Source organism: Hemiscyllium ocellatum, chromosome 43 (genome assembly GCF_020745735.1).
Source record: "Hemiscyllium ocellatum isolate sHemOce1 chromosome 43, sHemOce1.pat.X.cur, whole genome shotgun sequence".
Taxonomy (NCBI): Eukaryota; Metazoa; Chordata; class Chondrichthyes; order Orectolobiformes; family Hemiscylliidae; genus Hemiscyllium; species Hemiscyllium ocellatum.
In genome coordinates this window covers 11,466,088-11,489,948 of record NC_083443.1, presented here as the reverse complement: position 1 = coordinate 11,489,948, position 23,861 = coordinate 11,466,088, and the positions used below count along the sequence as shown (strand labels likewise).

General features: G+C 41.0%; 1 protein-coding gene across 1 annotated transcript in view; it reads right to left on the bottom strand.

Annotated features, from left to right (window-relative positions):
- Positions 1-23,861, bottom strand: part of ldb3a (LIM domain binding 3a) — a 176,023-nt gene that overhangs the window by 93,506 nt on the left and 58,656 nt on the right. The window contains exons 3-4 of the mRNA XM_060854110.1: positions 21,140-21,291; positions 12,871-12,946 (exon numbers count right to left, since the gene is read on the bottom strand). Coding sequence (XP_060710093.1) covers positions 12,871-12,946; positions 21,140-21,291 — 228 coding nt within the window. The remainder of the gene's footprint in view (positions 1-12,870; positions 12,947-21,139; positions 21,292-23,861) is intronic.

Genomic DNA, 23,861 nt, shown 5'->3' with positions numbered 1-23,861 from the left:
GTAATAAATCCTTAAAACATTCACACAAATAACCTCCCATGAACAAGTTCACCGTAAAAGATATCACAACTAAGAAGAAATGATGACCTCAAGTGCAATCTACTGAGTGCAGGATGACAAACATGATAAAACACTAATATATAAAATAAAATAATTCTAGGCAGTCAATGACATTGAATACTTCAGCTAGTAACTCACCTCCTGATTTCCCAAAGCCTGCTTACCAACTACAAGGCACCAGTGCGATAGAATACTTGGACGAATGCAGCTCTCACAACATTCAAGAAAAGGCAACTGTTACTGACGCCACATCCCAAAATATCCACATCCTCCACCATTGAAACTCATCTACAGAAAACGACCTTCCAAACCCATGGCCACAACCACCTCGAAGGATAAGGGCAGCAAATGCAGGAGAACACCATTGCTAGTTCCTCTCCAAGATACTCACTGTCCTAACTCAGAAATATATCACAGTTCTCCCACTGTCACTTATGCAAAATCCTGGAATTTCTTCCCTAAAGTCATTGTGTATTGACACACTGCACATGGTGTGCAGTGATTTAAGAAGACAGCTGAGGACCACCTTCTCAAGGGTGATTACAGTTGGGCAATATTTGCTGGCCAGCCAGCGATGCCCATGTCCCATGAGTGAATATATAAAAAAAAGTGGAATTAGAATCTAGCCAGTCCTGTGTCTCACTATATTGTGCACTTTAAGAGGAGGTAATAGCCTGCTGGTTTTATCACTTAGCTGCTAATGCACAGACCCAGATGATGTTCTGGAGGCCGTGATTCAAATCCTTGCATGGCAGGTAGTGGAATTTGAATTCAATAAAAATCTGGAGTTAAGAGCCTAATGGTGATCATGAATCCAGTATTACTTAATGGAAAACTCATCTGGTGCACTAATGCCCTTCAAGGAATGAAACTGCCATCTTTATCCGGTCTGACCTGTTTGTGACTCCAAACCCACAGCAATGTGGTTGACTCTCAACCATTCTGGACAATAAGGGGTGGACAATACATTCTGATCCAGCCAGCAATGCACACATCCCATGAATGAATAAAAAAAACTCCAGCAATCATCCAGCTTTCTAAGATTCCTCTTCTATCATCAAGACCATGTGTTGCTGCCTGAAGTCTCTCAACACGATCACCATCTCTCTTCCTCCAGGCACAACAGGATCCTCATCTTTCCTTCTGTCTTCCCCAAGTCGTTCTAAGGCTGCTTCCACACCATCTGAACCTGTTTGTCCCAATCACCATCTTGTAGTGATAATGCCACAGGACTAGTAATCCAGACCATCATTGTAATGATGTGAGGACACTGACTGAAATCCCACCACAGCAGATGGTGAAATTTGAATTCAATAAAAACCTGGAATAACAGGCTTGCGGGGTTGAATGGCCTCTGATTCTTCAGGAGTTCCTGTCACTTTGCCACTGTGACTGGCTGCTTTAGAACTTTCCAGCATAAGGACAACCATGTCAAATTTAACCACGTCAAATGTCATTAAAAAATCCATTCAATTCACTAATGTCATTTAGAGAAGGAGATCTGTCATCCTTACCTAATCTGGCCCACTTGTGAATCCATACCCATGGCAATGTGGTCTTAACTGACCTCTGGGCAATCAGGTATGAGCAATAATTGCTAGCGTCATGGCATTATATGGAGTTCCTCTCAGAAAAGTACAATCGGTCCTCTTGAATGTCTATAGAGGGTGGCTTGTTTGGCAACAAAGTGAGTAATTGAGAGTCAGCCATACTGATGGTGGCCTAGAATCAAAAACAGAGCAGGCTGGGGAAGGGCACAGGCTTTCATTTGGGTTTTAGTGATAATCTAATAGCTTCAGGGTCACTTTTACTAATGCTAGTTTATTGCATGCAGCTTTTTTTTCACAACTGTATGCAAATTCCAAAACTGCCATGGTGGGATTTGAGCTCCCAATTTCTGTATTGGAGTCCAAGCTGCTGACTATTGGTTCAGTAGTGTGATCACAACACTACTAACTCAAGATCAAGATACATTCACAAAGGAGTGTTGTGTCTGTGCAAACTTGTTTGACTTGATTTTGCATCAATGTAAATTTCAGATTTCATTTGCATCAGGTGAAGGAGCCTAAAATTTGCAGCCTGACTCCTCACTTATAGTCGGACTGAAGGTAACAGTCAACATCTGTCATCTTATTATCCCCAGATTTTACAAGAAGCCAGGGTGACATCCATTCATAAAAAAATGATGGAGGCAAGTCTTAAAACTGCCATGGGGACCAAGGATAAGTTCAACCTAACTCCATTTGGAGCAAATAATTGCAAAATCTGGATAATTCCAAAAAGTCACAAACCTTAATCTGCTATCCATTTGAGCTCTTACTGGTACCTATGTAAACATATGAGGGTCGGTGGTCAGAGCCTCAAACTGCTATGTGCTCCCTCCTCTTGGATATGCCTTTTCAGAGAAGGTGGCACTGATTCTGTCACCCAGTCTATTAACCAGGGACATGAAAACTCCAGAATCCAATGGCGCATCATCTATGTGGAAACTTACATTCAACCCCTGGCATTAATCCAATCTCTGTCACTGGCATTAACATTTTATGTAACCAAGGTGGATTGATACAGTTAAGGTACAGATCAGCCATGATGTAATTGAATGGCAGAACAGGCTTGAGGGGTTGAATGGCCTCTGATTCTTCAGGAATTCCTGTTATTTTGCCACTGTGGCTGTCTGCTTTAGAATTTTCCAGTGTTCTTGGAAATATAAGGCAGAGGTGTCAGCCCAGAGGAACTGTGTGATATGGGTAGCAAGGGCAATTGCTTCAACTTTAAGGAGGTGCTGCTATTGATGGGCAATCAGTAAATACCATTCAAACAAATATAACTGGAGGCAAACTACTCAACAAGGGCTCAGAGTTAGGAACTGCTTACCAGGTTGCTTTATGAAAGGCAACATATGGAGTGCTTTAAAAATTAAGTTTGCTTAAAGCCATAAACTTAGCAGGCATGTGTCAAACTACCCACCGTGTACTCAGTTGCTTTGATGCTTACCCTTGGAGGAATCCACCTGCAGAGACTCTGTCTCGCCTGTCATCCTTCTGGGCTGTTGCCCTGACCATTTCATCAATTGTCTCTCTAGAATATAGGCCCATGGGGCTATTGTACTGTCCCCGATGGCTGGAACTAGATGTTGTACATTTAATGCCAGTTACATCACAAACTCTTGCTGATGCCCGAGAAAGGCTGACCCCTCTTTGAGGTGAAAGGCTGGAGGTCAAAGAAGTAGCTGGAGAGAACATTGAAGTGGTCATGGAAGACGTTTGCCTGAAAGATGCTGCCATCTCTGAGCTACGTAACAAGCTGCTATCCCTTGTGCTGAGGTAATCAGAGGACATCCCATTAGCTGAAAGCATGCTACCAGAGGCCCATGCAGTCTGACTGAGCTGGTACTCAGGGCTTGATGTCAGTTTTCCACTGATGTCGATCTCCGAAGCTGGTTCCTGCAGCAACATATAGCCGAGCACAGAACAAAGGCAAAATAAAATCATAGATGACATGCAAACACACAACAAGCCAATGATCAAAGCAAAAAAATGTATTTGTGAGCCCAAGTTATCCAGCATTCATTGATGAAACTCATCACTTGGCTGCAAGTGATGAGCTACTTCAGCCAGAGCAAGCAGTTCAGGCTGAGAAAAGCGATTAGGAAATGTCCCAAAATAGTAATTGAGCTTTGAAATTCTGATGTTGAAGCTAGCAAATGCTCTTTGTAACATAGAGCTTATTGGTTAATAATGTTTGCATCAAACCACTTCTTTTCCTAGATTATTTGCTCATGGATTATATTGTCATTACGCTATGGGATAAGGTAACCTTCAAGTCTACCTCAACTGAAATGGGGCTCAAGCCCCAACTGTTGGCCTTAATCTGAACCAAACACTGATTGTAGCAAACTGACTAATTGTCTCCTCACCTCTCCCCAACCCTTTCATGGACTTACTCATTTGTATAGGGTGAGCTCAGCATAGCCCTGCTTTAAGCCGTACACTTCCTGACTCCATGAGCACAAGTAAAAAAGTAAAATCATTTCAAATTTTCAGCATCTGCAGTAAGTTCTGACAAAGGTTCATGATCCTGAAATTCAATTTCTCTCTCCAAAGATGCAACCAGAGCTTGAGTATTTTCCACTATTTCTTTTTTTGATTTGTTATGTCATCAGTCTGATTTTGAATTTGGTAAAGGTCTAAATCCAACAAAGTCCAAAAAGGTCCTTTCAAATATTAGAGAACTGGTGAAGGTTTGGAGATGGGACCATATGTCCATCTTGCTGACTCTTTCAGACAATCAGTCAGCTACTTCACTTAGATTCTCAGAAATAACAATGATGCATTTCCTTTCCTAATAAAACTTCAACTAGTTCTTTAACAAATAAATCACTCTGCTTGTTTTCAAAATTCCATCTCATGCCCATGAAAAACATTGCCCAAATTCCTCAATTTTACTTTGACACCTCATGGTTTAAACTGTCCAGCTTAGACTGTAACCTATACAACGTGGCTGGATCAAACTCTTCCACATCCATGTAAATCGCAAGACCCTCAGCAAACCCTACATCATCTTCAGAGTTAAATCTCAGGAAGAAAAGCTTTTCCACAGAACTCAGATGGCCGAGTTCAAAATCACAATTTGTAGCCTGTCTTTGATCTCCCTTCAAGTAAACTTATAGCTTTCCCTAGTATATGGATTTGTATACCATATTCTATAATGTTCCTTCAAGTCCAGAAACAGATTCGACATCAACTTCTTAGGCTCAAACATAGCACTCTCACATGTGCATCCCAACATCTTATTTGGTTTCTTTTCTATTTCTTAATAGAAAGCAGAACAATCTCAAAACTTCTCCACCAGAAATCCCAAATCTCTTTCCTGCTTCCTGAAGCACTCAACCGTACAGCATACACTTCACATTCTCACTTCTACCATTGTAGGTTCACCTAATACTATGTATTAAATCCCACTCCCATCTCTCCACCCACTCCTAACTCTTCCATTATATTCTGTAATTTCTGGAATTGCAGGAAAACACAAAGTTACATGTAGAAGCTGTAGCCAAACCCATTTTACCTTATGAATGTCTGTGCAGTCACCTCAATATTTACATGGAAAAGACTCATCAAGGGGACTTTGCAGAAATTTACTTGGACCACAACTCCTCCCAATCTTCCAGTTTATTTCTTCCCCTCTAAAAGGGGGGCTGAGGGGTGACCTAGATTTATAAAATCATGAGGAGCATAGATAAGATGAATAGCCAAGGTCTTTTCCTTCACGTTTTTTTTCAAAAGTAGAGGGCATAGGTTTAAGGTGAGAGGAGAAAGCTTTTAAAGGGAACGTAGGCGGCAACTTTTTCACACAGAGGATGGTGTGTGTATGGAATAGCTGCCAGAGAAAGGGGTAGCAGTGGGTACAGTTACAGCATTTAAAAAGCATCAACGCATGTACATGAATAGGAAAGATTTAGAGGGATAAGGTCCAAACACAGGCAAATGGGACTATTTAAGTTTAGGTCTGTGTGGAATGAGTTGGACCAAATGGTCTATCCTGTATGACTGTATGGCTGGAGCAAAATTCCACAGGCAGTGATCATGAGCTGCTTGTTTATTCAAGAGACCCGTTTCATCACCTGAGAGGCTAGGTTTGGTTGATGATTTAAGTATGAAAAACATGATAACCCATCCTGATCTTCATACACTACAGGTTCACTGAAGGAGCCTTGGCTGGCTTCAAGCCCACCTAGTTAAGTAGCAGGTGGAATATTTCTAGTGTTCATTCCATGAGCATTCTAAAACAAAGAAAGGGGTCATATTACATTGTTTAAACTTGGAATGTGCAGTGATGCCTGCCTGCTTTGCCAGTGTGGAGCCTTAAAGCAAGACTCTTAGGGGACTAAATGTCAACTCAAATGCAGCCACACTGTCAACCGGGCACTTGTAGGAATTAGATGGCTTTGTGGAAGTATCTGATGCAAAATGATGGTGGGTCAAAGCTATATTCAGCCATTCCCCACCGCCTTGACTTGGATTACAGAATGACCACTTGTTTTTAAGGGCATGATACATTAATGATACGTGATAATGCCCATGATGCTTTGAGATTTGTATTGCAAAAGTTGAATCACTTGACTGGGGGCATCAGGAAAAGCTGCAGTTCCAAATCCTGATGTAAAATTAGTGAGATGGATTATGTTGCTCACATTGTCAGCAGCATTGACGGGAGGAGCCATAAAACCTACCTACACGGGGGATCTGGAATAGGATGCACATGAATCACCCATGGATTTATCACTCTCCCAGTCACTAATATTACCCCCACCTCCCTCACACTTTATATTGTCTCCAAATCAGTCCCTGTTATTGTATCTCTGCAGCACTATAATAAAAACTTTCAATTTTGCATGTGTCCGTGCCTCTGTGAATCTATGTTTGTACTTGTGGATTAGTAAAAAATCGAAGTCTTGTTCGATATGAAAAGGATTAAAGGATTATGGCAAAGGTGCAAGAGTCAAATTGGATTTCCAGTTGGATTGTCTGTGCCCCCGACTCAGAACTGGTCAAGCAGAAATAACCTTAAAATGTATCGGTAAATTTTTTTTCAAGGGAGGTCTGTTGATATGCTTGTGTTTCATTAAATGTTTCCTAGAACCCCCCTCCTGTTGAAGTTGTAAAGGGTAATACCAGTTCTCTTAGTCGGTGAAAATGCTTTTCTTTACATTTTTGTGCCAACGTCAAAAGACTGTATTGAGACTTTTTACACCAGCACAGTGTTCAGAAATAAAATCTGTGAGGTGGGGCGAATGATCTTGCAAAACTCAAGACTCAGCAGAAAGGACAGTCATCTGTCTGAGGTGTAACTATGTACCATGACTCCTTTCTCTTGGTAAAGGAAAGTTACCACATGTTCTCATCAAAAAGGCTCTGGCCTTTAATGAATAAGAAATGGTAACTCTAAGTGTAAAACGTAGATCATTGTCTACCCATATTATCAACCAATGAACTAGAGAGGCACTAAAACATTAAAAATGTTCCCAAAATTCCAGAAAAAGAATGCCATTTCTCTGAAGGCCAGCTTAAAAAGAGATACAGTCGAGACCAAGAGAAATGCTTTTGATGAATGTACTCAATTCCCTACATTCTGCGTCTGTGAGTGAGTCAGACTAAGGAGGGACAACAGTACAAAGTAAACTATCTGTTGCACTCCTATTACATTTGTCAACTATTGTGATAATTTCAAGTCCAATTCACAAGAGGTTTCTACTAGTTGCCCCAAGGTGGTGCTGTGACCTCACTCAAAACTTGTTGCATAGGTGCAGGATTGCACTAAACCTTCTGAAGTGTGAATCTGATCCCAGTTTCCTGTATTGCCTTTTTGTTTGAAAAGTTGCTTCCAAAATCACTTTCTTAAGTGAATTAAAGAGAACGCACAAAAGAGTGACAAAACACAAGTGAGTGAAAACATCAGTGAGAGACAGCACATGCGAAAGACAGTACCAGTTTGAGACTACATGCATGAGAGAATGCATGAGCAAGAGTGCATGAGCAGGAGAGAGAAAACAAGCACAGGCAAGAGAAAGCAAGCATGAGCAAAAGGGCAAGACAGCCAAAGGAAACTCTTGGCATTTGAACACACAGTGAATGTAAGGAGGAAAGGAGATTAAAGCCCAGAATTAATTAGCTCAGGGCACAGTCCATCTCTCCTAGCACCCAAAAAAAAAGAGGCATTGCTGTTAGCAATATCTTCAAGCTGAGGGTCTGTGAGTAGCACAGAGGTTTCGGGGTTTGGGTGGTAAACGAGAGAAGGAGAACCTAAAAATGCGGATAAACATCATTTAGAAATAAGATTAAGCAATCAATGTACTTCAATTTTAAAGCATTTAACAGATTTAGACAGAAAGACTTGTTCACACGTCAAAGCTCATTAACAGCAAGATCAGGGTGAATTCAGAAAATCATTTTGATTAAGACATGCAACTGAAAGCATTCCTGCAAATATGGATACAGGTAGCAACAACATTGTAGCTTCCAGAAGTCAAAAGCACAAAAGATGCAAGAATTTACATTTCTTCTCTTTCACCCTCCCTATTTAAGTGAAGTCTTGTGGACCACCCCTGTTAATTTCTTGAAGAGCTAATATTTCTGATTAGCAAGAAGAGCATGTCTACAATGCAGAGCCTTGAACACACTGTGGCACAGCAATTCTCCTCAGTAGTAAGGACCGGCACAAGACCATGTCAAACAGGAGGACTGGCCAAAACGAGTGCTATGAAATCAGATGGACACTGAACCGTTTGTTCTAATTTTCACTCACAGTTAGGATGGGCTTTGAAGGATCTCTCCCCAGGAAGAGATACCATGAGGGAGCTGATCAATAGCCTTAGCTCACTTACCTTATTATAACTCAGCTGCGGGTTTAGATTAGACTTACAGTGTGGAAACAGGCCCATCGGCCCAACAAGTCCACCCCGACCCGCCGAAGCGCAACCCACCCATACCCCTACATTTACCCCTTACCTAACACTACGGGCAATTTAGCTTGGCCAATTCACCTGAGCCGCACATCTTTGGACTGTGGGAGGAAACCGGAGCACCCGGAGGAAACCCACGCAGACACGGGGAGAACGTGCAAACTCCACACAGTCAGTCGCCTGAGGCGGGAATTGAACCCGGGGTTGAAGAGGCAGAGAAGGTAACACTCTTACTGGACAGGATACAAGAATGCCACAACAAAGAAGCTCTCTAAAAAATATCTTGTGTCTGGAAACATTGCAAAATTAAGCAGGATAGAAAAGAAAATCTGTAAGTGATTCTCAAGGGTAACTCTATTCATCCTGGGGAATTATTTCAACTGAGGCACCCGAGTTTCATGATTAAGAAACCCAAATCAGAGCAAGCTTGTGAGATATAGAGGAATGATTGCTATCCCCACCATCCCCACCTCATCCCCAACCACCCTGTCCAAACTGTATCTAACCACCCCAAGCTACATAGGTCACCACTTCCTAATTAATATGTTTCCCAAATGGTATGTTGCCTGATTATTTAGCCATAAACATTTGGCCAATCCCTCCCACCCTTTTTGAATAATGGAATAATGTTTACAGACACCCCTTGCCCCCACTCGTCCTCCACTCGCATATATCTAGTGAGGATTGGAAAATGATCAAAGCTCTGTTTCCTCCCTGACTTCCTTTAACAACCGAGCTTGCAATACACTTAACCCTGGTGACTTATTCAATTTCATGGAGGTCAGTCCCTCTATTGCCTTTCTTATTATGCTTCTTTTATCTAATAGTTCATGTTTCTCTTTTTATGACAGGAATATCTGCATTATCTTGCACAGTGGCTCAGTGGTTAGCATTGCTGCCTCACAGCGCCAGGGACTTGAGTTCAATTTCAGCCTTGGGTGACTATCTGTGTGGAGTTTGCACATTCTCCCCGTATCTGCATAGGTTTCTGCCAGGTGCTCTGGTTTCCTCCTAAAGATCTTCCAGTCCAAAGATGTTTTAGTTAGGCAGATTGGCCATGATAATTTGGCCACAGTGTGCAGGCTAGGAGGATTAGCCATGGGCAATACAAGGATAGGGGGGGTGGATCTGGGTGGGATGCTATTTGGTGTGGATCGTTGGGCCAAATGGCCTGTTTCTACACTGTAGGGATTCTATGATTCTACCCCATTCCTCTGTGAAGACATGGACAAAATACTCATTTCAAACTCGGCCATAGCTTCTCTACTCACACACAAGTTACAAATGTATATCTCTATTAGGCCCAACCTTTTTACTAGTTAGCCTCTTGTTCTTAATGTATTAAAAATCTATGGTTTTTTTCCTTAATTTTACTGCCATTATTTGTTTGTTTTCTTGCTTTGCTTTCCTAGTTTCCTTTTCAATTCACTCCTGTACTTTCTGTATTCCTCTAAGCTTCCTAAAGCATTACTTTTTTGAGATTGTCATAAATCCTGCTTTATCTTATCATGTATGCTTCTAGAAAACTGGGGTACTCGTCAGTAGCCCTCTTTCTTCCCAGTGTCATGTTTACACTGTGCCTGTAGAATCTCACTTTTGAATGCCAATCACTGATTTGCTAAAGATTTTCTTATCAAGTAACTGTAACTGGTCCACCTTTTCCAGATCAGCTCTCAGCCCTGTAAGGTTTGCCTTACCCCAGTTTAGAACATTTACTCCTGATCTCTCTATGTTCATTTCCATACGATACTAGATCTAACTGTTGATTCAGTGTTTAACCCACTGGACAGCAACCTGCTTCTTGGATGTTCAGTAGAAAGGAAGTATTTAAGGATGCAGACGTTTCTGCCAGAGACCTTTGATAATATCAGTGTTCATCTAACTTGCTGAGATTAACAAGACAGTTCAGTTTTCATGTTCAGAGGAGGTGAAACACCAGAATGTCAGGACATTTACTGCTGGTCTCATCCTGGGCCCTCCTTTCTTCAATGGACCCACCTTTTGAAAAGAGCTTCCTTGACTGTGCAAAATTTTGAGCTATGTTTAGTATTCAGAAGGGTTCAGTTCAACAAACATGATCAATTTTGAGATGAATCACACAGTTTGCAGGGCAGAAATGGTGCTGGACAAAGGCTATATAGGGTAAAAATCCACACAAGCCATCACTTTGGTAGGAGGATGAATTTAAAAGTATTCATTCTTCCCTGCTTCCCAACATTTGCAATATTGAATCAACAGGAACCAACTTCCTCTGTCTTCAAAGAAAACATTATTGCACAAAGCAGGTCATCATTTTAACGTTAACAATTGAATATCTTTTTTTCCTTCAATCACTCCAATTCTTCTCTGCTGCGACTGGATACAGTTCCACAGGTAATAGTTTCTCTCACCTGAGTGCTCATTATTCACATAAACGTCGATGGTACTGTACAAGCTGGAAAATTGTACATCTATGAAAGGCTTAGTAATTGCATGCCACAGTCAACTGGTGTCCAAATGTAGACACTCAGGAGTCTCGGTAGCCATCAGGCTCACGGGCCTGGCCAGTATCTCCCTCCCTCACTGTGGGATCTGCAGATAACTTCTGATCACTGACCCACAAGCTTTTTTTCTTGTAATTCACTGTTGGGGCATGAGGGTTGCTAGCAAGGGCAGCATTCATTGCTGTAGCTTTTCTTATGAAGGTGAGCCACCTTCGTGAACCACTGCAGTTCTTAAGGATATCCAAGGTGCTGTTAAGAAGGGAGTTCTGAGATTTTGATCCAATGACAGTGAAGGATTGGTGATATGGTTCTGGAATGGATATGGCTCCAGAGGGAGTTTCAGATGGAGGGTTTCAATGTGTTTGCTGTCTGTGTCCTCCAGATGGGCTTGGAAGTTGCTGCTGGAGCAGTACAGTCAGTTTACTCAGAACAGACGACATTTGATATCTATGGCTCAGAGATGGTGATACTTGAATTATATAATTTGATTTTTTTTGTCACATGCACCAAGATATTGTGTTGTTATGCAAAAGTATTGTTGTGCATGCTAACCTGACAAATCATACCTTACACAAATACATCAGGATAATAGAACACAATGCAGAATATAGTCTGTAGAGAAGGTGCAAAGAAAGATCAACCCTAATATATGACAGGTCCATTCGTAAGTCTGATAACAGAGGGGAAGAAGCTGTTCTTAAAGCTTTGGGTATGTGTTTTCAAATTTCTGTATCTTCTACCCGACAGAAGAGGGTAGAAGAGAGTATAACTGGAGTGGGGGGGGGTCTTTGATGATGCTGTTTGCTTTTCCAAGGCAGTGGGAAATGTAGACAGAGACAATGGAAGGAAGGCTGGTTTTCGGGATGGACTGGGCTGCATTCACAACTCACTGTAATTGTTGCGGCTTGGGCAGAGCAGTTGCCACACCAAACTGTTATGCATCAGGCAGGATAATTTCTATGGTGCGTCTATTAAAATTGATAAGAGTCATCATAGATATGCGAAATTTCCTTCACCTTCTGAGAACGTAAAAGCGTTAGTTTGCTTTCTTGATTACAGCATTGATTATTTCTGCTGAATGTCTGGCAAAAGATCTTTGTTTATGAACAGTCATGACAACATAAAGCACATCAACACATATCGTGTTCCATACAAATAAAAGCAGCAGTATTCCCTTAAAATGTCTGTGGTTAATTGTCTGTGTAAGGCAAGATTTAAGTGAAGAGAGCAGATCGTTTTATTCTAGAACTTGCTCTCTTTTCCATCTTCTTTGTGCTTGTCTGGGTTGGCAATCACTGCAGCTTCTAAACTGGGTAGTGTGACTTAATGAGTAGAGGTGCTTGTCATAATCAGAATGTAGTTTACTACATGATAGCAACTGGTCACAAATAAAGTTAATAGGATGGACATTGTTAGGGAGACTATTTGGAGACTAGGATAATGTCTTCATTCCATCAGGTCCTCAGCTGTTCTCTCTTATCCCCATGAAAGTCATCGTGATTGTGCAGCTTAATGCAATCTCCAAAATTAATCCCTTAAGGATTATTATCTTATCTAATACCTTCCTCCCCAGAATCTTCACCTTACCAACAGGACCAAGGTGACCATCACCTTTCTGGGTGAAATGATGTTACCAGTGACTGTCACATTTTATGTAGGTGCTTATCTCCACAAGGCAATGTGATATATCTGGATATTAGTCTTCACAATGGCATCTTCAAAATAGGTAAATGAATAACAAAAGAGTTTACATCCTCAAGAGACATCAAAAGTCATAGACACACAATTATAGACAGGAAAGAAAGTGGTTGCGTATGAACTGCAGAGCCAACATTAAATGTGGCTCTGCCCTTCCTTTGTCCTTACCTTTTGATGAGGGATAACTGGCATGGGAGAGTCCATACGAAGAGCTGCAGTGGGAACTGGGCCTGGGCGTCTTGACCTGAAAGAATAAAGCCATTTTTTTCTCAGAACATTATTAAAACAATGAACTACTCCTACTGCTGTAGCTAGGTAGGTTTGGGTTGCCTTCCTTTTTTTGCTTACAGCCAATCAAATCTCTACCACCTACACCAACAATACCCCCACCCCCCCCCCCCCCCCCCCACCACCCCACCCCAACCCAACTCAAATCATAGATTTCTGAAAACATTTGAGAAAATAATAGATAGTTTTAATGTTTCTGATCTTAATTTATTCTAACTGGCAATGTACAGGGTAAAATCCAGCAAACCTGCAGTGCACTCAGAATAAATAGGATAAATTACTTCTAATTATTTTGGCAGCCAATGGCTTAGTACAACCTAGTCAAATTCCAGAAGGAATTATAGTTCAACTGCAAGCGTGTCTATATAAGGGAAGGAACAATGAGAAACAAAGGTGAGGGAACGCAAAAGTAAAAAAGGAAGTTAATGTTGACTTCACCTGTCTCATCTCATTTTAAAACTCATTCATGTGGTATGGGTTTCTGACTAGGCCAGCATTTATTGCCCATCCCTAACTGCCCTTGATGTGGTGGTGGTGAGCTGCCTTTCTGAACCACTGCAGGTCATTTAGTGTACTTGGCTCATTGGTCTGGAGATATGATTCTTGCTTCAAGGCTCCCATTATGTGTGCTTCAACTTTCAGATGAGCCCTTACTTATTTCATATTTGGATTACTAAGCTTTACATGATCAGGAAAGACAGATCACATCCAGAGACACAGCCCGAGCGAGTACGTAATTTGGGAAATTTGGGGGCAGCAGAAGAATTTGGTGCAGAAGGGAAGAGGTGCTTTTTGCTTGCTTTTTTTGACAAATAGTTTGTAATGTTTTTTAAACAGAATAAAGCTCAGGGTCAGGAACCCAGCTCAAAAGAGTGATATCATAGAAAAATGGTACGTTCATTGGTTTGTGACAGCTACTTATTTGACTATCTATTATAGGTTACTTTCAGATTGAAGGTAAATAGGAGAAATATTTACAGGCTACAAACCAAAAGACCAGTATGATTTTTTTAAAAATCAAATTAAAATCAAGGCGATGTGTTGTAACTGCATGATATGGGAGCTGGTGGATCCCATTGTTCTTCATAATGAGCACATCTGTATCAAGTATTGTTTGCTTGAAGAACTCTGCTTCAGAGTTGATAAGCTGGAGTCTGAGTTTAGAACACGATGAATCATAAGGGAGGGGAGAGTAACCTGGGTGCTGTGTCACAGGAGGCACCTGAGATTACTTTTGAGATATCTCAAATTCAGTCAGTGGTTATGGACAGGAGGGTGGGACTATGAACAAGGCAGGTAGAGAGATCCAGAATGGAGTGCCGAAGGAGCCTCAGTACTTGAACTTGTCTAATTGGTTTGAGATTCTTGCTCCTTGTGTGGATAAAATGGGGTCTTTACAGAGGATGAGCAAACTGATCACAGTACTGTGGTACAGAGAACCATTCAAGAGGGTGGAGAGAATAGAAATGTGGTTGGAATCAGGGATAATGGTAATCAGGGGAATAGACACTGTTCTCTGTGGCCAGGATCAAGACTCCCAAAGGCTATGTTGCCTGCCTGGTGCTCTAATTCAGGATATCTCATTTGAGATGCAGGAAAACTTGGAATGAGAGGAGAAAGATCCAGTTAGCATGGTCCATGTAAGTACCAATGATATAGACAGAAAGAGAAAAGTCATTCTCCTGAGGGAATATGAGCAGCTAGGAGGTAACCTGAAAAGCAGAACCAAAAAGGTAATAATCTCCAGATTACTACGTGAGCTAATTAGCACAAGGCCAACAAAATTAAAGAGGTAAACGTGTGACTCAAAGATTGGTGTGGGAGAAATGGGTTTGATTTCATGGGACATTGGCCAGTACTGGAGAAGAGCAGATCTGCTCCAATGAAATGAGCTCCACCTGATTCATGCTGTGAGGTGTTCAGTTGCATGGGAAATTATGGAAAAAGTTAAAGGAGGGGGAGAGCTCAGCAGAGGGTATTAAATTTTCCAGAACAAGTAATAGGACAGGGAGTATGGAAACGGTCAGGAATCTAACTTCAAGCACAGCAGATGAAGGGACAACTATGTGAAGGGGGTGGGTGGGTGTCAGCACAGGACTGAGGGTGTTGTACCTAAATGCACACAACATATGGAGCAAGGTAAATACATTTGCATCAAATTGAAATTGACAGGTACAATGTTGTGGATATCACACAGATGTGGCTGCAAGGGGATTAGGGCTGGGAACTAAATATGCAAAGAAGTATGTCCTATCGAAAGGACAGGCTGATAGGCACAGGGCCAGGGATTGCCTTCTTCAAACACATTATAACACACCTCTGTGGCATGCAGACTTGAAACCAGACCTTCTGGTCCAGAGGTCAGAATACCACCACTGCACTACAAGCTCTCCTTTAAGAGAATGGTATGCATGTTTTTAATGACTAATTAATGAAACATATGATAAGCTATTTTAACTTGGCCAGCAACCTACCAAGGTTCCTCAGGAACACCTACCAAACCTGCAACCCCACCATCTAAATGACAAAGGCAGTCAATGTATGGGAACACCATCACCTGCACGACTCCCTGTAAGTCACTGACCATCCTTACATGGAAATATATCACCTTTACTTCATTGTCAGTGAGTCAAAATCCTGGAATTTCATCCCTAAAAACACTTTAGGAGTATTTATATCAGTAGCTCAAGAAAGCAGCTCCGAGGGACAATAAATATTGATCTTGCCAATGGCATTGACATCCCAAGAATGAACTAAACTGAAAATAACACTGGCACCAAAGGACATGACCTGTTCTTGAAGACACAGTAAATTCAAAAGCCTTCTGCCATCTTATTAAATCACAACTCCATATTATTGCAATGCACATCTGTCAGGAGAGTGGAAGGTGAATTATACTGACCTTAGCATTTTCTGCACTAATAAACAGTGACAGAGAAAAACAATTAAAAATATGAAATGTAAAGTGAAGGTCAAAGTGTGTGAACTTAAAAAATAACTTCAGTGGAATGGACAATTGCAATAAAGGAACAGGAGATCACTCAGTGATTGGAAATGGTTAAGGTAATGTTTTAAATTGATTATAAATATTAATGGAGTGGGTGAGAAAAATTAAAGGATACATTTTCCTTTCATTCAGAAGTTAATAAATTCAGCACTGTATAATGAGAATCTGGTACAAGACATAATAGGTACAAAATAGGAAATATCTGTTGGTATTTTTAAAATCCTTAATAATGAAAAAATTGCATTGAATTGTCATTCGTCACTATAGTCGGAATCTTACAGTGGTCGGAGTGAAGTGAACTATGACGAGACATATGGCAGAATCAGACAAGTGCTGTGAGGCCTACCACAATATTAAGATCATGTTGCTCCACCTTTTATGTTTTTCACAAGTGGAATGGAATGATTCTCGCTCAGCAGTGGTAAGATGCTAACTGAAAAGGATTAACTCTTGTTAAATGCCTTGTCAATGCCACAATGTGCCTCATTAGTGTTCAGCCTTTAAGCTTACCAAATCTGCGAAACAAAGTAGACTTTGCTAGCAGCTTACACAGCAGTCACAGTGTATGTACAGCAAGCAGGCAGCCATACCTCAGAGTCCATGCAACAGAGCCCTTACACAAGACCATGGCAGCACCATCAGTATGAGAGTCAAAGATACCTCCCATACCAGTCCGGAGGATTGGCCACAGTCAGGCATGTGGCCACAGGGTCTATTCCTCTGCAGCTCTGGTGTAGAGGGTTCTTACGTAGTCAGAGAGATATATATGCAGCAGTGGAGTCTGGGCATGTTAGGCAAGGTAAGGATATGGTCAGTTTAGAAGTAGGTCTACACAAAACTTGGAGGAGTTGGAGGACATGTAGTAATTGCAGCTGTTGCTACGGAATTGAGGCTTGGCAGATTAGTGCTTGGAAACAGGAGGCTGTGAGCTCTGGGCAGGGATTCTGTACAATTGTGAAGAGGGGAATCAGGATTTGTAAGGACGGAATATGGTAAAGCAGAGTAGGAGAGGGGTCATCAATAGTCAGGAGTACCCTGGCCTCAAGTGGGGGCCAGTAACCTCACCTGGCATGGCCACCTACTGTGGTGAATCAGATAGGCTGGCACTGGCATATGTAGAAGAGTTGGGTGGTAACTTGAGGAAGTGGAGTTAACAGTATAGGCTATTAAGAAAGGAATGTGGGTATTTGGAGGTTCATCCGTGGATTCATGCTGAGACTTGAAGCCACTGGTAGAGGAACACTCACAATCACCCTTTATCATGCTGGATCAAAAGAGCACAACGGAGAAGAAAATGGCTGTAAGGAACGGTGCTGCATACAGTAATGAGGGTGGTAGAGCATGAGCCTTGCTGGGAGGAGGGTACAGCAGCAGGGATAGAGTCAGTGTAAAGTAGCAGGAAGGAGGTTGTGTTACTTATCCTGGACATTGATCTTCTCACTGCATTGCTGTGCTGTGCTGTGCTGGAAATGGCATTGATCATGTTGGAGGCCTCAGACCAAGCTTCCAAGGTCTGGAGATGCAGCTTCCTCTACTGGTCTTCAGAGAAGGACCACCTCATCCACTAGGACCTTCAGGTTCCTGTGGAAAAATGCTGCATCATCTTTCCGTTCTCCGCCATGTTCTGACTCTGTCCGTCAAGGAACAGGACAGCTTTCAAATGTCCATGCTCATCCAGGTACACAGTGGCATTTAAAGATAGCAAGGACATGTGGGATGCTGGTCTTTGGGTGGATATCTATCGAGTTACAAGCTATTCTGGGAACAGCGCATGATAAGGTGAGGTGAAATTGGACATGAGACACAGCCCAGTGACACAATAAGTAACTCACTCAGAGATAAGACAAGGTGAGAACTCATTAGCCAGACTGCGAAAAACTCTCAAAACAACTTGACACAATACAAACTTTGGTAACAAAGTAAGATTCAGCCCTAAATCTCAAGATAGGAAATAGTTTGTGAGAAAGTGTTCTGCAGGATCAATTAAGATATTTTCATAGTCGTTGAATGCAGGCAAAAACATAAGCAATTTTCCAGAGAGCCTGGACTGTCAAAACAAGGAGACTTTATATCTCAGAAAGCTCACTGTTAAAAGCCATTAACATTGCATCTTCCAGTATTTGAAGATAAATTGACTTCACATGAAAGAAGTAGCACAAGACAAATCTCAATTCTGGATGATAGCTTTTATTTCTGGTGAAGGAGCTCAGTCAGTGTGAGGACACTCATGATTCATTTACTTCAACATCTCATCTCCAAAAATTACAGCTGCACCACCTAATTGTTCCATGCAATCGCCATAAGAAAGCTGTTAAATATCCAATTTTCTGAAAAGGCTTTTTGGATGGTTTCCAATTTTTTTATTGTGCAGATTTTTAAATGTAGTGTTTTTTTTAAAGTATGAAAATCAACTGGCTCCAAAATACCTCGCATGGGACTTGAACCTGAGGTAGAAACAATACCACTGCATCACAAATACCATTGCTAAATAGATACTCGTTTAAGGTTACAGACAGCACTGGCAAGCCATGCCACTTCAGTTGGACATAACAACTCCCATGCCACTATCCAGGTGGCGCATAAACAGTTCTATCTGTGGGTCACTAGGCACTGAACTTGTGTTGAAGTCCAAACACTGTAGGGGTTCAAGTCTCAGTCTATAGACCTGATTTATCTAATCCAAGCTGCTAGAGGTGCACTATATCAAATTGCAGATTAAATTTATGCAGATATTAACATTTCCACTGTATTTTAAACGAGAAGTAATGCCTTGGTCAATTTCATGTTATAACCAGAGACACTGAAACAGATTATCTTATCATTATCATGTTTTGAGGGAGTTTATTGTGCACAATTTGGCTGCTGCTGTTCTTATATTACAACTGTGACTACACCTGAAATGAATTTGACTGACTCTGAGGTGAGTTGGGGCATTTGAAGTCATGAAAGACAATATATAAAGCATACTAGTCCAAGTTTGCAAAACCCAAAACTGCAAGTCTACTGCCAGGTATAATTCCCTGATTGGACAACAGTTGCTGAACAATCCAGACTGCCAATTTAAAATAATCAAGCACCTAAGATGACTCATTCATCTTTGCTGAAAATAGCACCGAATCATACGTAGGGACCTGTTATGTGTAAAAGCAAATATGTTCAATCCTTCAATGCCTTTTGAATTTTGGGAGCTTAGGGAACTTACAATTCCTCGTGGCTTTTGCTCAGCCAATCTTGACTTGACAACCACTCAGCATCTTTTACTACATAAATTGTTATGATGTGGAGGTGCTACTGTTGAAATGGGGTGGACAAGGTCAAAAGTCACATGACACCAGGTTATAGTCCAACAGGTTTATTTGAAATCACAAGCTTTTGGAGCACTGGTCCTTCATCACATGAAATGAAGGTAAGCACACAGGCACAGAATTTATAGGCTGAGAGATCAAAAGATAATACAAATGGTGTGAATGGAGTGTTGATAGGCTGAAGAATAAATTTCCGCAGGTGATCAAAAGTGTCAGATGGTGTAGGACATTCAGCCTTCAATCTTTGGGTAAGTGTCCTTCAAGGCGGCCTTTGAGACACACAACAACACAGAATCGCCAAGCAGAAGCTGATATCCAAATTCCATACCCATGAAGATGGCCTTAACCGTGATCTTGGGTTCATTTCCCGCCACATGTAACCTCGCCATACTATTGTGTATTTGTAAAATCTTCCTTACTATTCTGTTTTGACATCATCACCTTATTAACTTGTTATAATATCTCTACCTTAGTTAGCTTGTACAGTTTTGAATTACTTGTTACTTTGGTTAGACCTCAACATGCAACTCTAATACCTATCATGTTATTCCAGACATTTGGTTAGTCTACAGCACCATCTTATTTTTAATTTTTTTGTAATTACCTCTTTGCCTCAATTAATCAGTTCATAGGCCATCCCTTCATTTGCTATTCAACTGTTTGAAATGAGCTGCTAGAAGAAGTGGTGGAGGCTAGTACGACTGCAACATTTAAAAGACATCTGGATGGGTATATGAATAGGAAAGGTTTGAAGAAATATGGGCCAAGTTTTGGCAGGTGGGCCTAGATTGGGTTGGGATATCTGGTCGGCATGGACGAGTTGGACTGAACAGTCTGTTTCCATTTTGTAAATCTCTATGATTCTATGACTCTATGTTGACATTGTACCCACGTTGTCTGACACTTGTGATCATCTGCAGAGACTTATTATTCAGCCTCACACCATTTGTACTAACTTTTGATCTCTCTGCCTATAAGTTCTGTGCCTTTCCTTCATTTGGCTTGATGAAGGAGCAATGCTCAGAAAGCTTCTGATTTCAAATAAACCTGTTGGACTATAATCTGGTGTCATCTGACCGCATAAATTGTAGCTATCATTTAAAATTTGGTATTCTTGTTTTTAACCTGATGAGTGTAAGTTGAAACCTTCAGTAACATGTCTTTCTTTTCATCAAGATTCATTTGCAACTAAATTAATGTACACATTTTAAACACTTTGTAAGGGTTCAAGACTGTGCTAGCTTATTATTTGGTTAATGAGAAAATTATCATTCACTTATCTTGAAGATAACGGATTAAAAAACACTTAATAAAAGCTTCAAATGACTTTCCTCAACCACGCACCCTGCAAAATAATACTTAAAAGCAGCCCAGTAAATATGACTGAGACTTGGAAAAAAATGTAATTGCACTTGAGGTAATTTTTTAAAAAACATAATTTTTACAGTAGGTTAACCCAATGGTTCATCATCAGAATGAAAAATATAACCAGTAAATAGTACTGATTCTGTAATTACAGGCAGTGCAGACAACTTCTGCCTCCCCCGTACACCTATCCACTCATTTCCCCATTCCCTTCCCCAATTCACTCAAACCAAAACAATCACCTGATGAGGAAGCGTCGTCCGAAAGCTGGTGTGCTTCCAATTAAACCTGTTGGACTATAACCTGGTGTTGTGATTTTTAACAAAATAATGGAGATGGAGTCTTAAATCTGGACAGGAGGATTCAGCTTCACTATGTGTCACCTCATGTAATTAATATTGCTAACTTGCGTTGTAACCTTATTCTCTACCCCTCACATCGATTCATGACACACTATCAAATCTGCACTTACTTCTGGAGGCTCAGGTTTAGGGAGTAGGTGGCTGATTTGATCTTATTCTGGCAGTCCAGGTGAGTCATACCCTCTGTGCTGACCCCATCTATCGCCACGATGGTATCCCCCTGGTTGACGTTTGCTTGGGCTGCCTTACTCCCTGGGCTTACCTGAAATGACAAGAAATGAGCATGAATATCAAAAATTAAAACAATCAAAATGACAACAGATTAAAAGTACAGAAAATCAATTTGAAAGCAATTTAAATAGAGTACACACAAAAAAATGATAGCGAGTGAAGGTTTGAAGTATTGGTTATTCATCCATGGAGAACTCAGGAGATAGTAGCTTTAGCTTCTTAAGATATTCTTTCATGAGTCAACCATATTGCTGTGGCTCTGAAGTAACATGTAGGCCAGACCAGGTAAGGATGGCAGATTTGTTTCTCTAAAGGATAGTAGTGAACAAAATGATAAATTGATAGTTGGTAATGATAATGGTAGTTGATATGTTCACCATCACTGAAACTAGCTTTATCTTTTAGATCTTGATTTATGAATTTCCTGAATTGGGTTATGTTAGTGAAGGAGGCCAAAGATGGGAAAAAGGGTAACAATAGAACGCAACAAGGTTAGGATAAAAATATTTAGGATCAACCCATTATGATACAGTACAATAGCAGGTGATCTGAACCCAGACTACCTGGCCAAGAAGTATGTTATTGCCACTCTCTCACAGAGCCCTTACCTAGTCAATCCACTATTTGTAGACAGAACTATAACAGATTGCTCTTCCAGTACATGAACTACCCACAATAGTAAAGTTACATTTTAAAAAAAAGTTAAACTACAATTATTTTTTTTTTCATCCCCCTCCTTTTATGAATAATTTCTCTTTTGTGTCCCTCTCCAGAAGGAATAAGTTCCTTGCTTTGTGGCGTGGCAGCTGTTTGTCATCTAATGCTACCTCTAAGTGGCAGGCCAACCTGCTCAAACAGTTAATATTCCTGGTGGGGAAATGTTGATTTAATGGTGAGGTCATTAGACTAGTAATCTGGCAACCAGACTACTACTCGAGGGATATTGGTTCACAATCTCAACATGGCAGCCATTGCAATTTGGATTCAAATAAATCTGGAATGTAAACTTATTGTAAGTGATAGTGAGCATGCTGACTATCATTGATTACTGTTTTTTTTTAAAAACCCATCTGATTTACTAACGTCCTGTTGGGAAGGTAATCTGCCATCCTTACTTGGTCTGGCTCCCATGGATTTACAGACCACAACAATGTTGTAGTTGATTCTTAACTGCCCTCTAAAATGATCTCAAAAGTTGCTCAGATCAGGGACAGTTAGGGACAGGCAACAAACGCTGACCTTGACAGTGACATCCATATTCCATGAAAAAAATCTAAATTTATCATTGCAACCCTTTGTCTTCTCCCTCACACATTTGTCTAGCTCCCCCCGACCCTTTAATATATCGATGCACCCTTGCAATCAGCTCATTAAGAACCTCAGCATAAACAACTCATTAAGTCGGCAGTTCGGAAGCAGTCCCATTCTTGACTGTATATAAGCACTTCTTGCTGGACAACGCATGCCAGGGGAGAACAAAATAAATCAGCCTTGGCTGTGATACTAACACAATTGAATAATAAGCCAACAGTTCAATCACTTGCCAAGAGGATCTTCTGGCAACTCTTGTACTCTACTCCTGCAGGAGTTCGTCAACCTTTCCAGAATGTGGTGGAGGAACAGAAGCAAAGGAATCTGAGGAAGCCTTGTGAAAATACCAAAGATGGCATACCCTCTTTCTCTGAATGAGGCTGTGTCTCCATTGGCCATAAAAACCATGACCACCAGATATCTAATGATAGCCATGGAGATCCAAACCATTTCTAGCATTCACATCCATCACTGCCACTGATCGTTTTATGAAGAAAACTGACCCTAGAGTCTTATTAAGAGATAAATATATCTGTGTTGCTGACTCAGCTAATGTGTAATACAAGCAACATGAGGCAGTGAGAATCCAGAGCTCTTTGCACCTGGCATATGTCCATCAAACAGCAGCCCCAGCTGCTGCACCCTTCTACTTCTGAAGATTCACAGCCACCCAACGTAGAGGAACCTTAGCCTATGCTAGAGGAGCTAGGGACCACTGTTTAAAAATCAGGAGTCACCCATTTAAAACGTAGATTAGATAAAATTATTTCTTTTAGACAGTTCTGAATCTTTGAAACATTCTCCCTGAAAATGTAGTAGAAGCAGAGTAATCAAAAGTAAGCAGATGGAGGTAGCTTCATAGAGTCATAGAGATGTACAGCACGGAAACAGACCCATCGGTCCAACGTGTGCCGACCAGATATCCCAACCCAATGTAGTCCCACCTGCCAGCACCCAGCCCATATTCCTCCAAACCCTTTCTATTCATATACCCATCCAAATGGCATTTAAAAGGCATTCATGTTACATACAGGGTTGAAAGGCTATCAGTGTTAGACAGGGATGTAGATGCGGGGTTACAATCAGATTAGCCATGACCTTATTGAATGACTGAGGGGGCTAGAGGGGCTGAAATGGCCTACTCTTTGATTCATATGTTTCTATGTATGTTTAAAATTCTTTGAAGTAGCATCAATAAAGCAAAAGAGAATCTAATGCTCAGTCAGTAAGGTCATAATAAGAGAATGGACCGTACAAACACAAGACTAGAAAATCATAGATTCCTGGAAA